A 13,702-nucleotide genomic window follows, 5' to 3' on the forward strand; every position below is an offset into this window, starting at 1 on the left:
TTTATTTCATAAGTCTATTATGATCAAGAATACAGTGAAAACAGTTATATTTAGTAATATTATTTGTTTTCTTTTTTAATATATTTTAAAATGTAATAGATACATGTGTTGGCATATACATATATATATATATATATATATATATATATATATATATATACACACACAATTTGTCAGCTTTGTATTATATTTTTTGCTTAATTCCACTACTGTCATGGCACAGCAACAGCTTGAAAATATTTAATAACAAACATTAAGTCAAACGTTTACGGTTTCATAGATTGTGTTTTTGGCCTAGGTCAGTACATGTGCAGTTTTCATTCAACAGGTGGACCATGGTCAGTTGATTCGGCCTAAGAGACAGTCAGGCTCAATTGATTAATGATGTCTAATTAGTCAAGTCGCTGAGCTCATTAATCAAGGGACTCAGCAGGGCCTGTCATCAAATATCAATACATTTGTACTTTTATACAGTTAGTGTACTGTAGTGTATGTGTGCTTTACTGTCTGTGTAAGTGTGATAATTGCCTGTTCTGAGAGGGTTGTTAAACAAAACGAATGTGTTGACACACACTGGACAAAGACTAATGACAGCAAAAAAAAGAGAGGTAGAGAACCTTACCTTCCCTTTCCCCCATTTTGTTTTTAACTGCACTTACACATTTATTTCCCCTTCCTCCACTTCATTACTGTCAAAGTTAAGTCATACCTTCTCTGCCCAGTCTTTCTCTCCCTCTCTTCCCCTCCTCTGTCCCCCCAATACGGTTCCTTAGAGGCAGAGTGGTTAGGTAATGGCCACTGCACTTCGGTTTAAAATTCTCCAGAGTCTAATCTTATGTTCTTGGACGATCTCTCATGTAACCACATCATACACAACAATCTGTCAATGTCTCTCTGTAAACATTGAGATACCAATTTCAACCTGATGGGTGAAAGATGAAAACCAGAGACAAATTAGGGAAATAAATTAAGAGCATAATAAGATAAAATTTTCTTTTTGACTTTAAGAAAGAAATTGGTGGATTTCTGTTCATAAAAAAATTTGTTCTGCACAAATATTCTGTCCAGTTTTCTCATCGTTGCCTTGTCTGAAGAAATTTTGCATGCTAGTGTGACCGCCCCTTTACGCCAAGACATAAAGTGCAGTGCAAAATTCCATTTCCACCCATGCTGGCTGGATGCTGGACAGGACAAAGCAGATTAAGCTTCTCTTGATCCGACGTCGGAGGACAGAAGGCCTGCAGAACGATAGGCCCCGCAACATTAGTGGGGACCTTAGGGAAATAACCTGGTCTAGGGTGGATAAAGGCCTTCACCATGCCAGGTACAAATTCCAGGCACAAAGGAGCTACCGACAGGGCTCGCGGTCTCCGATTCTTCTGAGAGACGAGATGGCAAGAAAGAACACAGCCTGAAAGTGAGGAACTTTTCTGAAACCTCTTCAGTTGGCTCAAAGGGAGCCATAGAAGGCCTTGCAATACAATGGCCAAATCCCAGGCCCTCACTCTGGTGCGTACTGCGGGTCTCAGCCTCAAAGTGCCATGGAGGAAACCTAAAGACGCACCACCCAAAGAAGTGTGGTAAGCAGCTATGGCCGCCACCTATCCCTTTAGGGTGGAGGAGGATAATGCTGCGGAGAACCACTCCTGCAGGAACTCCAGCACTGTACCAACAGGGCAGTTACCTGGGTCCCAATTGCGGGGTCACAAGGCTAGGTCAAAAGGAAGAACGCAATTTTAGTACGCTTCGCCCCCGAAAGCGAAACTCAGGAACTTCCTATGTTGGGAAAGGATGGATACATGGAAGTAAGCGTCCTTGAGATCTATCGTTACAAACCAGTCCTCGGACCTGATTTTTGACACGATTTGTGTAAGCATCTTGAACTTGAGCTTCTTTACAGAGTGATTCAGTTGGCGCAGATCTAAGATCGAAAGCAACCCCCCATCCTTTTTTGGAACAATAAAGTACCGACTATAGTACCTGGACTCCCTGCTGGAAGGAGGAAAATGTTCTATGGCCCCCTTGTCCAGCAGAGCCTTTACCTATTGCTCCATAACCAGAGCCTGCTCTGGGCCTACCACTGTGGGTAGAACCCCATTCAACCTGGGCAGGTGCGACCCGAACTGAATTCTGTAGCCCTTTTCTACCATTAGCAGGACCCACTGAGATATATTTGGCAGTAATTTCCACTCTGCCAAAAAATCTACTCTAATCTCTCGAGACTGGCATCTGGAGATGAGTCTCAAGGAACCAATTCAGTCCCCTGAAGCAGCGAACTGACAGGAAACAACCAAACTGATTGCTCTGAGACCCTCCTCATAGGGGGTGAGCATCCTAGCACTGCTACGTTTCCGGGCGGACACTGGGCTCGCCGGAGAGCACAGAGGGGATATTATCACCGTATAATGAGGTGTTAACCACTTCCCCCGGAGGGGACTGCCCTCAGAAGCCTGACACCTCTGGTGTCAGGGCTTCTTCGCCAAAGCCCTCTTGGAGATAATAATGGTGCTCAGATTCGCTTTATCCTTCGTAGGCTTGGGCTGCGATCGCCGCCCTGATCCTCAGTCTTTCTGTGGGGGAGTACAGGTAGCGACGCTCTCATCTCAGCGACATGCCACGGCCTGACCTGCTGCCAAGTATGCTTTACCCACCAGCTCTGAAGTGGCTCTTAAAGACTTGGTAGGTAACGTAGGGGATTTGAGGGTTGATACTGACTCAGGGGAGAGATAGCTCCCATGCGTCTCTTCAGTGTTTCAGCACCAAGATCTCTTGTCTCAAAACTAACAACATCCAACTTCTCAGAGCTGGATAGATGCAGTACTGGTGCTTCACTCGGGGCTGAAGAAACCACAAAGCATGTTTTTAATCCCTGAGATAAAGCACTGGATCTGGCAGGTGAGGGCAGAGAAAAGGCTGGGCCCGTCTCTAACCCCTCTACCAGATCCATCTGTAACCAGTGCACCAGTGTAACGCAGTTAGATGTTATGGGAAGAAGGAAGTGGGAACCGGCAAACGTTCAACAAAATGTTTATTGTTTCTATTTGAATATATTTTAAAAAATTAATTTATTCCTGTGATTGCAAAGCTGATTTTTCAGCAGCTATTACTTACTTCAGTCTCATATGATCCTTCAGAAATCATTATAATATGCTGATGTGGTGCTCAAGTAACATTATTATTTCTGCTTAATGTTTTTGTGATACATTTTTTTAACTAGAAAGTAAAAAAGAAAAAATAGCATTTTAAAATAGAAGTATTTTTGTAACTTTGGAAATGTCTTTACTGTCACTTTTGATCAATGTAATGCATCCTTGCTAGATAAAAGTATACTTTTTTTTATCTTCTAATCTTGTTTAGCCCAAACATTTCGGTAGTGTATCACAGTTTCCACCAAAATTTGAAGCAGCACAACTTTTTTTTAACCTTTATACCAATTAGATTTTTTTCTTGTGAACCAATTTTTTTCCTTGAGAAACCAAGTAAAAAATAAAATAAAATAAAAACCTATATATAAAGTAGTAGACTAGTCATTTGTTATGACCCATCCAAAAAATTAGATGGCTAAAAATACTAGAAATTGTGTGAGATTACAATTGAGTATTTAAGCAATAAGCCCCTTGAAGCCGTGTTTTACAGTGGATTTAGAACAGCTAAGGGGTGTTAGCTGTTCTAAATCCACTGTGAAACACGGCTTCAAGGGGCTTATTGCTTTTATAAAACGGTTACTCCATATAAGTATTAATTTTGATATTTATTTTATTCATAAAATGAACATCAGCAACAAAAAATATAACCCTATAAGTATAACACATTTATTCCTCCGCCAAGCAATATAGTTCCAAAGAGGTTGCTAAGCAACACATGCAGCAACAAAGAATCACAAACGGCAGTTGCGCAGTAATACTAATGTAATGCGGTCACAGGTGTATGTTTGTTGAGTAATTTACAACGGCTTCGAACACGGCTCAACCAATCAGAATCAAGGACTGGAACTGTCCGTTTTATAAAGAGATGTATACACCATATATCTTTTCTTCTTTTCTAGCACATGAGCATGTGTGTTTGTGTGTTAAGTACATCGTTTTTTTATTCATGGGTGCATCTGTTGAGGTAATTGGTACATAGTAGACGTCTAGTTTCCTGAAGATCCCTTTTTCCTCTCATCACTCTCTCTTACTGTCATTGGTTTTCTCTCTAGTGTATTGTGCTGGTTAATTTATTTGCCAGTGTAGCAGGCTAGCACAGGTAAATATTTAGCTCACTGTATCTCTGCCTGAGCTGTTAGAGCCATTTGTTATTAATGCCACACACACACACAGACACACATTTATTGTACCAAGCTTCTTACATGCATCTTGTTTTCATTCTCTATGTTCATTAGTTTTCTTTTCTTTTTATTTATTTATATTGTATATTGTTGTCTGTATTGCCCTGACTAGCTGCCCTGCCATTGATTTGTGTGCTCTAGCTGAGGTCCATATTTGGTGTTTTTGTCTTCCCCCTCTTTTCTCTTTTCCTTTATAGCACACATATTCTCTCCCATTTTTCCCTCTCTTCAGGCTTTTTTATTCACATCTTCTAATCTTTCCCTTTATGTCCTGTTTCAACTCATTCTCTTCCGCCTACACTCATCTGTCCCTATGTGTTTGTTTTCCTTCTGCATCTGTAAGTTATTTTTCTTACATTTCCATGTTTTTCTATGCAGTCTTCAAGCCCACCGCTTCCACTAACACTTCTCTCTCATATTCCATCTGTCACTTTTTCTCTCCATCTCTTGATTAAATGGAAAGACACATTCAGACTCACTTCCGCAATCAAACCTTTTATCCCTGTGCAAGCTGTTTGTGTTCACTTTTAAATGTCTCTCTGCTTTGTCTTCAGTCTTCTCTTTTTCTCTTTCTATCTCTTACACACACAAACACACACTTTCTCTCTCTCACACACACACACACTCACACACACACACTAAAACCAAGTCTTGATTCCCAAATATCTCAACATTATTTTGAGCTTTATCTCACAATTAACTTTTGATTATTCTGAGGTGGAAACAGACTTCCATACTCGCAGCCTTATCCAAGTTGGTGTTCTATTAGGTGGTCGGCCAGATGGTCTTCCAGTTATAAAGTACCCAAAACCCCTCTAAAACCATCAAAACAGACCAGATTAACCACGCTTGGCTAGGCCACCACTTTAGGCTGGTTTAAGCTGGGGGGGATTGGGGGGTTAAGTGTGAAAGTTGAATGCCACGATTTGTTTTAGAGCCTTGTCTTAAATCTGCTGTAAGCATTTTTCTGAGATTATCATGCATAAAATATCCCTAATACCTGACAGATATCACTGAAATGGGTGCCTTGGGAAATCACACTTGTCTCTGTGACAGCCCAAAGCTCTGTATACAGCAAAAAAAAAAAAAAAAAAAAATTAGAAAACTGGTCCATACTCTACTGTCATTTATAGCTCATGCAAGCACACATACATACATACTTCATATGTTCATAAATGCACAGTCATTTCGGGGGCATTTAGGGCCATTTATCTGCTGTAGTGACACATTAGAGAATGATAGAGTTCAGCACACAATGTACATTGACATCGCTTAATGGATTGGTTACTATTGTCTATTGGAGTGATGCGAACCCAGCAGGAACATTATAATAGCATAGAGCTTCTCACTTATGAAATATGTGTGTGTGTGTGTGTGTGTGTGTGTGTGTGTGTGTGTGTGTGTGTGTGGGGGGGGGTGAGTGTGTGTGGGTGGGTGTGTGCGTGCGTGCGTGCGTGCGTGCGTGCGTGCGTGCGTGCGTGTGTGTGCGTGCATGTGTGTGTGGCCTGAAGACAGGAAAGATGACTCTTGTGGCATCAGGCTTAATTAAATCCACATTGATTATTACAGTCTGACTTTATGCAGGGTCTTTATTGATGGATTGATGGTGTGTTTTGAGATGTGTCAGATTAGGACAGCAATATCAGTCAGTCAAATGTTTCTAGCAAAAGAGAGAGAGCTTCTAACACGACCACTTAAATGCATCTGAAAGGAGAGGGTGATTAATTTCACTGAATTAATACTTTCAGCCCAGTCATTTCTATCTTTAATATATTTCTGTCTTTCCTATGTTTTAAAAGACAACTTTACAGATGACTAAGTGACTCTATTCACAAATTACTCTGAGCAGTCACTGTCTTGTTAAACAGATTTGAAAAGGCAGTCTTTTGTCACAGTTTGTGAGAATACGAAATTCAAAAATATTTATCATATTATAAATTAATTACATATTTTATAATATAAGAATGATGTATAACATTTCATGAAAAAAAAAAAATATATATATTAAATATCAAGCATTCCAGAGAGCCATGTTAGAGCTCAACAGTGCCTGTCCACATTTTACATTGCGTTGGTTCCAAAAGATTTTTTTTCTTTCCATTAATTTTGACACTTGGGATTTAAAAAAAACAAATACTTAACCAGCTTCGAGTTGATATTACAAACTTTGATTTGAAATAAAAACAAACAAACAATACATTCAGACAAAAAGACAATGCAAAAAGATATATACAGAAATATAAGTAGTTAGAGAGTATAGTGAAATTTGCAGTGCTTCATGGGAGTGGGCAGTCGTTGTAGAGCTCTTTTAGCATTTTGTTCACTGCAGTTTTATGATTGGTCGATATTTCTCTGCTGGATTATGTGCATTGTCTTCACCAGCAATCATGCTGTTAAACTATATATATATATATTTTTAAACATTAAAAACAAAGGGGTATGTCTTTTTTATTGAAAATTGGTGTCTTATAATAGTATATCATATTGTTTTAATAAGCTGTCTGAAATCATATGGCTTATTATATCATAGTGACATTGCAGTGTTTGTAACACTTCTTCTGTCACACAGGTGTTTCTCTGGACAGAGTGTTTGACTACAGCGAGTACTGGGAAGTGGCTCGTGGTCTGTACGCTCCTTTTGACTGCACCGCCACAATGAAGTCTGGTAATGCAGATGTTTATGAAAATGAGATCCCAGGGGGCCAGTACACCAACCTTCACTTCCAGGCCCACAGCATGGGCCTCGGTAACAAGTTCAAAGAGGTGAAGAAAGCCTACGCTGAAGCCAACAAGCTGCTGGGAGACCTTATCAAAGTAAGACCTCCAAAAATCTCATTTTGATTCCAAATGTGTCACCCACTCTCTCTCTCTCTCTCTCTCTCTCTCTCTCTTTCTCTCTCTCTCTCTCTCTCTCTCTCTCTCTCTCTCTCTCTCTCTCTCTCTCTCTCTCTCTCTCTCTCTCTCTCTTTCTTTATTTCTTTATTTCCCTCTGTCCTTCTCTCCTCCTCCCCTGTTCCACATACTGAAGAGTGTCCTTGAAGGCCAGTGCGAATAAAGTGACTTTTCTATTGGATTTGCTGTCATTTAAATTCCACAAGTATATAATCACAGATCACAGCTCTGTAATTTTTGTTCCTGTTGGTTCAAACCTAACAATTAACTTAAAACATAGAAATTATCTGCAGTGTACCCTAAATTTTGCATGTAGACTAAATAACAATTTCATTGCGGGCACACTTCATTCTTTCCTCTGTTCACATTAAAATAATTACACTTTACAAAATTATTCTAGAGACGTTGGATGGATATTTCGAATCAATGGGATGAGCTGACGTCCTGTCACCATCCATAATCTCTGTGACTAACAAGAACAACTTCTGACACTTTCTGTCAGAGGAACAGTGTGATAGTGAGAGTTCTGGTTATCAGCTGATCTGCCATGTAAACTGATACGAGCAGTCAGTGTCACCTGCCAATGTTGGCTTCTGCTGTGTTACATTCTGTCTCCTAAGGCCAAATAAACCGATCAGCTGAAATGTGTCTGGCATCACTTTTGTAAGCCCGTTTATCGGTCCAATGGCGGTCTCCAATAATACGGGGAAGGTTTCTGCACATTACTGTCTTTCCTTTTACACAACACAACAAGATTAAATGAAATACATGTATTACCTCGTTATTTCATCTGACTCCATAAATGAAAAAGGTTTTAATGATATCTGAGCATCATTAAAAGTGAGTGAATGTTTGATTATTCTTTTTAACTCTTTAAGTATATTTTACCCGTTCCAGATTAGGAAACTATGTCGCTCAGAGGTCCTCACGTCTTTTGTTTAACACGGGTCTCATGTTCACAAGCTCATCAGTTTTGGTCACCAAACAGAGGTAATTGCTATATACCTGAGATCAGTCACATTCACATTTACACAATCAAAGATACTTTAGTATAGCCCCCATGGAATTGTATACACTTGAATTTAACTTAACGTTTACTTCAGTAGAGGTATGGCCACTATTACAGAAACAAGCTGACCAACATTACTTCTCTTATAATAGCTTTGGATTGGCCATGCCGTGGTTTCCCACGTACACTTATATAAAGTAACATTAAATATAAACAGAGGTAAGACACATGCAAATTTAGATTGGTCAAGCAGCATTCGCTGTTCTAAATGGAAATTCACTTCTTGTCTTTACAAACCAAGTACACTTGAATTGATATATGCCAAATGTTAGTCGTCATTAATATGATGCAAAACCTGCGGGAACATACAAATCTGTTTAATCTACTTCGGAAAACAATTTCAGAGTCAGTCAGAATAAAATCAAATGTTCACAATTTATTGACCAGGTAATAGAACATTTAATTCAAAATCCAATTCATAAAATAAAATCATCGGTTAATCAAATATAATAACAACAATTCGGAAATCGAGGAATTATAGAAATATTTACCTGGCAACGAAAACTACACACAGCGTTCGTGTGGGAAGTCTACCTACAGACTCCTCGAACCTTTTGCCCATTTTCCTTATAAACCCAGATAATTCAGTATGCTTACCAAATGGTGGTGTCTGTCATTATAATTAGATTTTGGTCCCCTATTGAGGGGTTCACAACTGTGAGATCATAATTTGTAATTGAATAGGTTCTTGTTTTACATACAGGAGGTAGTTTGAATGGAGGATCTGGGGAGGGCACACCTTTAAGGGGCACACCACATTTCTTATATTGTATAACTTCTTTTAGCTTTTCATTATGGCTGGGAGATGAGACCATTTTACCAGGCGCACTGAGACATTTTAAATGATACCAAACATGCATAGTTACTTTTTGTACACACTTAACATTGCATAGGTTTTTAGTGAGCTTTACGTGAGGAGGAAAATAGAGGGGGAGATGGTGAGGAGCTGTAAAAGTGAGGTGTGAGCTGCACTCTGTGGTGTGTCTCGGATGTTGCTGTCACATATGCAAGAGAGAGTTCAAATGTTAATTCTCAGGAGAGCCTTTAGTTTTCTCAATGGGTAGCCCAGACTTGCTGGCACCCGCCTTACACTTGCTTCAGTATTTTGCTCAATGCAATCAATTATTGGGATTCTCCTAATAGAAGTTTCTGTTTACCTCCATTGAATCTGCATGTGATTGTTATTCAGTTCACGCTCTTTATCTTGTTTTTCTGTCAGTGCATTCCTGCCTGCACTCGTTGTTGTTGTTGTTGTTGTTGTTGTTGTTGTTCACACCATCTCTCTCCAATTTAGTTCATGGGTTTGGGGGAAATGGGCTAGACTTTGGGATTTTGTGGTGATTCCATTTATATTCCTTTTGCTATTGCCATCTCTCTCTCTCTCTCTCTCTCTCTCTCTCTCTCTCTCTCTCTCTCTCTGCCAAGGTATGTTCAGAATGGCATGCCACATTCTATTTTTAAAAGAAAAGTAGTTTGCGTATGCATTATTTATACTTTGTACAGTATATGGAATACCTGCATGATCTACATTTTCCAGAATTTTCTGTTTAAAACGAATGAACCAGAAGTGATAAGATAACAGTAAAGTGACACTAAAGACATTACATTAGCCGCGTGTTCACCGTCGGGCCAAACCATTCTCGTTGCTTAACCGTTCCTTTCGGTGCTGATCCGGCCCAGCCGGTACGGATATGTTTTAATTTGGTTTGACAAATGCGTCAGCTATTACTTTGGTAACACCAGAGTTTACAGACGTTATGAGATGTAAATAGCTACACACTATGAAGGATGATTAGATATTTCTTTTTAATTTTATTATTAACTTGTGTTTGCGTCTCTCAAATAGCACACTTGGCCAGCTACAGAGAAACAGCCAGACAACAGACAAGTGATAAATCCTGAATGGTGACATCACTGCACGCATTTTACCAGCACTGTTAGCCAAGCGTGCTGAGAATTCCGGGCCGAGAACAGTTTGTAATCTTTCCATGCCAAACCAAGCTCAAGTGGGAATACAACTGGAACCATTCCTTTTCGTTCATAGAACTGTTCGGCCCGACGGTGGAAATGCGGCTATTGTTAAAGTTTCAAATAAATGCTGTTCTTTTGGACTTTCTATTCATCAAAGAATCATGAAAATATTTTATCACTGTTTCCACATATATATTTCAACATTGATAATAAGAAATATTTCTTAAACACCAAATCAGAATGATTTCTTAAGGATCAATGGCTGCTGAAATTCAGCTTTGCCATCTCAGAAAAAAAAATATATATATATATATATATATATATATATATATATATATACCAAACAGTTGTAATTGTAATACTATTTCAAATTGCAGTTTTTACAGTATGTTTAATCAAATAAATATAAATAAAACATTTAAAAATCTATTTAAAAATATTTACATAATAGGCAGCAAAGTGTATATAGTGCACAGTAAGCATTATGATAGTTTTCCATTCTGAACACAACCTTCATGTCTTGCTCTTCCTTGCTACCCAGTTTGCTGGGACACACACCAACACACACTCCTCTAATTCTGTTTCTTTTGAAGCAGCAGCAAGCACTGACACACACAAACCGTTCTCTTGAGTTCAAAGCTCTCTCTGTCCATGCCGATGGCCAAACAGATGTACCCTGTCAGTTAGCCAGAGATACCCTGCTCATAACACAGGAGAGAGTAAACACTTCTAGACCTGTGTGTGTGTGTGTGTGTGTGTGTGTGTGTGTGTGTGTGTGTGTGTGTGTGTGTGTGTGTGTGTGTGCGTGCGTGCGTGCGTGCGTGCGTGCGTGCGTGCGTGCGTGCGTGCGTGCGTGTGTGTGTGTGTGTGTGTGAGCAAAGACTGAGAGACAGAAGCAGAGAGCGACTGAGATGTACACAGAAGGGATTACTGTACGTCAGAAAAGCAGTAAGAGGAGACACTGACGGGCTTTAGGATTGCTGTGTGTGTGTGTGTGGTTGTGTTTGATCCCCTCTTAATCCCGTCTCAGTCTCATCTTATAACACTTTCCCCGACAGCCTCCATCACAGTGGCTTGGCCTGACCGAGTTTTGCATTGTGTCTGGGTACTTAACAAATCCTCTACTTAATTAACAACCCATTGATTTCTCTCTCTATTCGAACTAAAGGCAAAAGTTGAAGGATTTTTCAGTAACTAAGGGCGGCTTCTTCATAATTTTAATCTTTTACAAGAAACATGATTTATTTTATTTCATTTTAATATGAAGTATTAATTATTATTATTTAAAAATATATACTGTTTATTTATTTTGCATGTTTTGAAAAATGCTTTAGTGCAGTCATCCAGGTGTTCTTTACCAAAATAATTGATGAAAATGTATTATATATACAGTATAATAATTCATATAATTAATATAATCTTTTTGTTACCTGTTTCCCAGCAAGTTGTGATGCAGTCGTGTGCAATATTGTTGGTTATTTAGCTAAACAGGAAGTTAGGGGTACGTATCATCATGATGATATTAAAAATGGATAGTATTAAAGTTGACAGAATTCATTGGAAAAAATAAAAGATAAACAAAACAAAATTTTGAGAGAGAAGACCTTGCTGCAAAATCAGTCATTATTTATGTATGAATACGTTTGAATATGCATATAAACAATTAGACTAATGGAAATGAAATCAAAACTGGCTGATGATGCAGAGAAATAGCTGTATGCCACAGATGGGATTGTAGGGAGAGATGAATATGGGAAATATAACAGGTGTGCAATGAGGATGATGAAGGAGGCTCTCATAGCAGAGTAGCTCACAGTGCCTTGTATGTGTTGAATTTCATATTAATATTTGGTACTATTCATTGTTAAATGCAAAATTTTTAAGTTTGGAGTCTGTACGATTTTGTTTTTTTATTTTATTAAGTGTGCTTGCTGAAAGCAGCTTATTGTTCTTCTTAAGTTTTCTTCTTATTATTATTATTATTATTATTATTCCCGGGAGAGAAATTTTGGCCAGCTCCTGCGCCTAGGCCCTTTGAGACAGAGACACCGTTCCAACTTTAAAACGTACGGTCAGTACCGGTGTAAGTTGCTCGCGAAGATGACATCACGAGTCCATGTCGTTTGTCCTCCATATTGGATTGAACAGAAAGCGAAACTAAATTTTCACAGGTCACAAATTTGGTCCGAACTTCACGAAACTGGACGTACATGATCCTTGGACCAAGCCTCACAAAAGTTACTAGAAGGATTTTTGATTTTCGGAAGCGTTTGCCCATCACAGCCAAACGAAATCGGCGGCAAGGTCGCCAAAACAGGAAGTAGGTCATATTTCAGGAACGCTGTCACGTATCGAAACCAAACTTTGTACATGAACTCGGGACTCCAATGTGAGGATGCACAAGATCTGAAATGTTTTTAATTTTTTTTATTTCAGGCTAATTGACAAACCCATTTACCTATGTCTATGCAAGGGTTTCACCTCACACTTTTAATGTTAATGCATTTAGACTGCTGTATGTTGTATTGCACTGTTGTATTACATTTCACAGAGCTTTCAAGTCAGTGTATAGACTGCATTCGTTTTTACTAGGTTTGTCTTAATAAATGCAGGGCCTGAATTTCGTTTTTTAAACTGGGAGGGAATTCCCCGCTTACATGGGTCACAGGGGGATCTAAAGATTATGGGGGGGGGAGAATAACTTTTGATGCATCGGTCTAATTTAATCATTTGTATGCATGAATTGTGCATTTCCAGTTCTCAAAACAGTTAATAAAAAAAACAAAAAAAAAACTTTATACAAAATACATCATGCTCTTCTTCGCTAACCGAACAAACAATTCATTGTCTGTGGCTGTGTTTGTGCGCACGGGAAATATGCTGCGCATAACAATAGAAAACAAGGAGAAATGCGCAGTCACATGCTCAAACAATCAACAACGTCGCTCTAGAGGTGCGTTCCATTTGACCATAAGTGGACTGCGAAGTGGACTTCACAGGGTATTCCGCCATCTTAAGTGAGATTCCAATCCGAAGGGAGCGAACATGTTCAGTTCGAAGGGCACTGCGCACGTCATAGGGAATAAGGGAACATCAATACATCACTTCACAGGAAGTGGAGAGCGATGATCACCCAACTGTCATTTCGCGCAGCACGTCATCACCAGTCAGAACGGTCATAACTAACAATGGAGGAGTTTACGTATGTGTGTAAGTATTCATACATTTCGCCATTGTTATACAAATGACAGTATTTTTAACGGTTATTGTTGTGAATATTACATATACTATTTTTGATGATTATAATTTACCTCAGTGAATGCAGGCAGCTTAGCTAGTTTGTGAAGTAAAGTGATTTTATTTTAGGTAGTTGTAAAAAAGTGCAATATAATTGAAAATATATAATTCGTTGCTGCCGCGCTCTATCACTCGCACACCATAAA

At 39.0% G+C, this 13,702-nt stretch overlaps 1 protein-coding gene across 2 annotated transcripts in view; it reads left to right on the forward strand.

The window, feature by feature from the left end:
* Window positions 1-13,702, forward strand: part of pcxb (pyruvate carboxylase b) — a 239,641-nt gene that overhangs the window by 193,643 nt on the left and 32,296 nt on the right. For both annotated transcript variants that reach the window (XM_084406108.1, XM_084406109.1), the window contains one exon: window positions 6,897-7,141. In XM_084406108.1, the coding sequence (XP_084262234.1) occupies window positions 6,897-7,141 (245 nt within the window). The remainder of the gene's footprint in view (window positions 1-6,896; window positions 7,142-13,702) is intronic.

Source organism: Rutilus rutilus (genome assembly GCF_951802725.1).
Source record: "Rutilus rutilus genome assembly, chromosome: 3".
In the NCBI taxonomy this organism is placed as follows: domain Eukaryota; kingdom Metazoa; phylum Chordata; class Actinopteri; order Cypriniformes; family Leuciscidae; genus Rutilus; species Rutilus rutilus.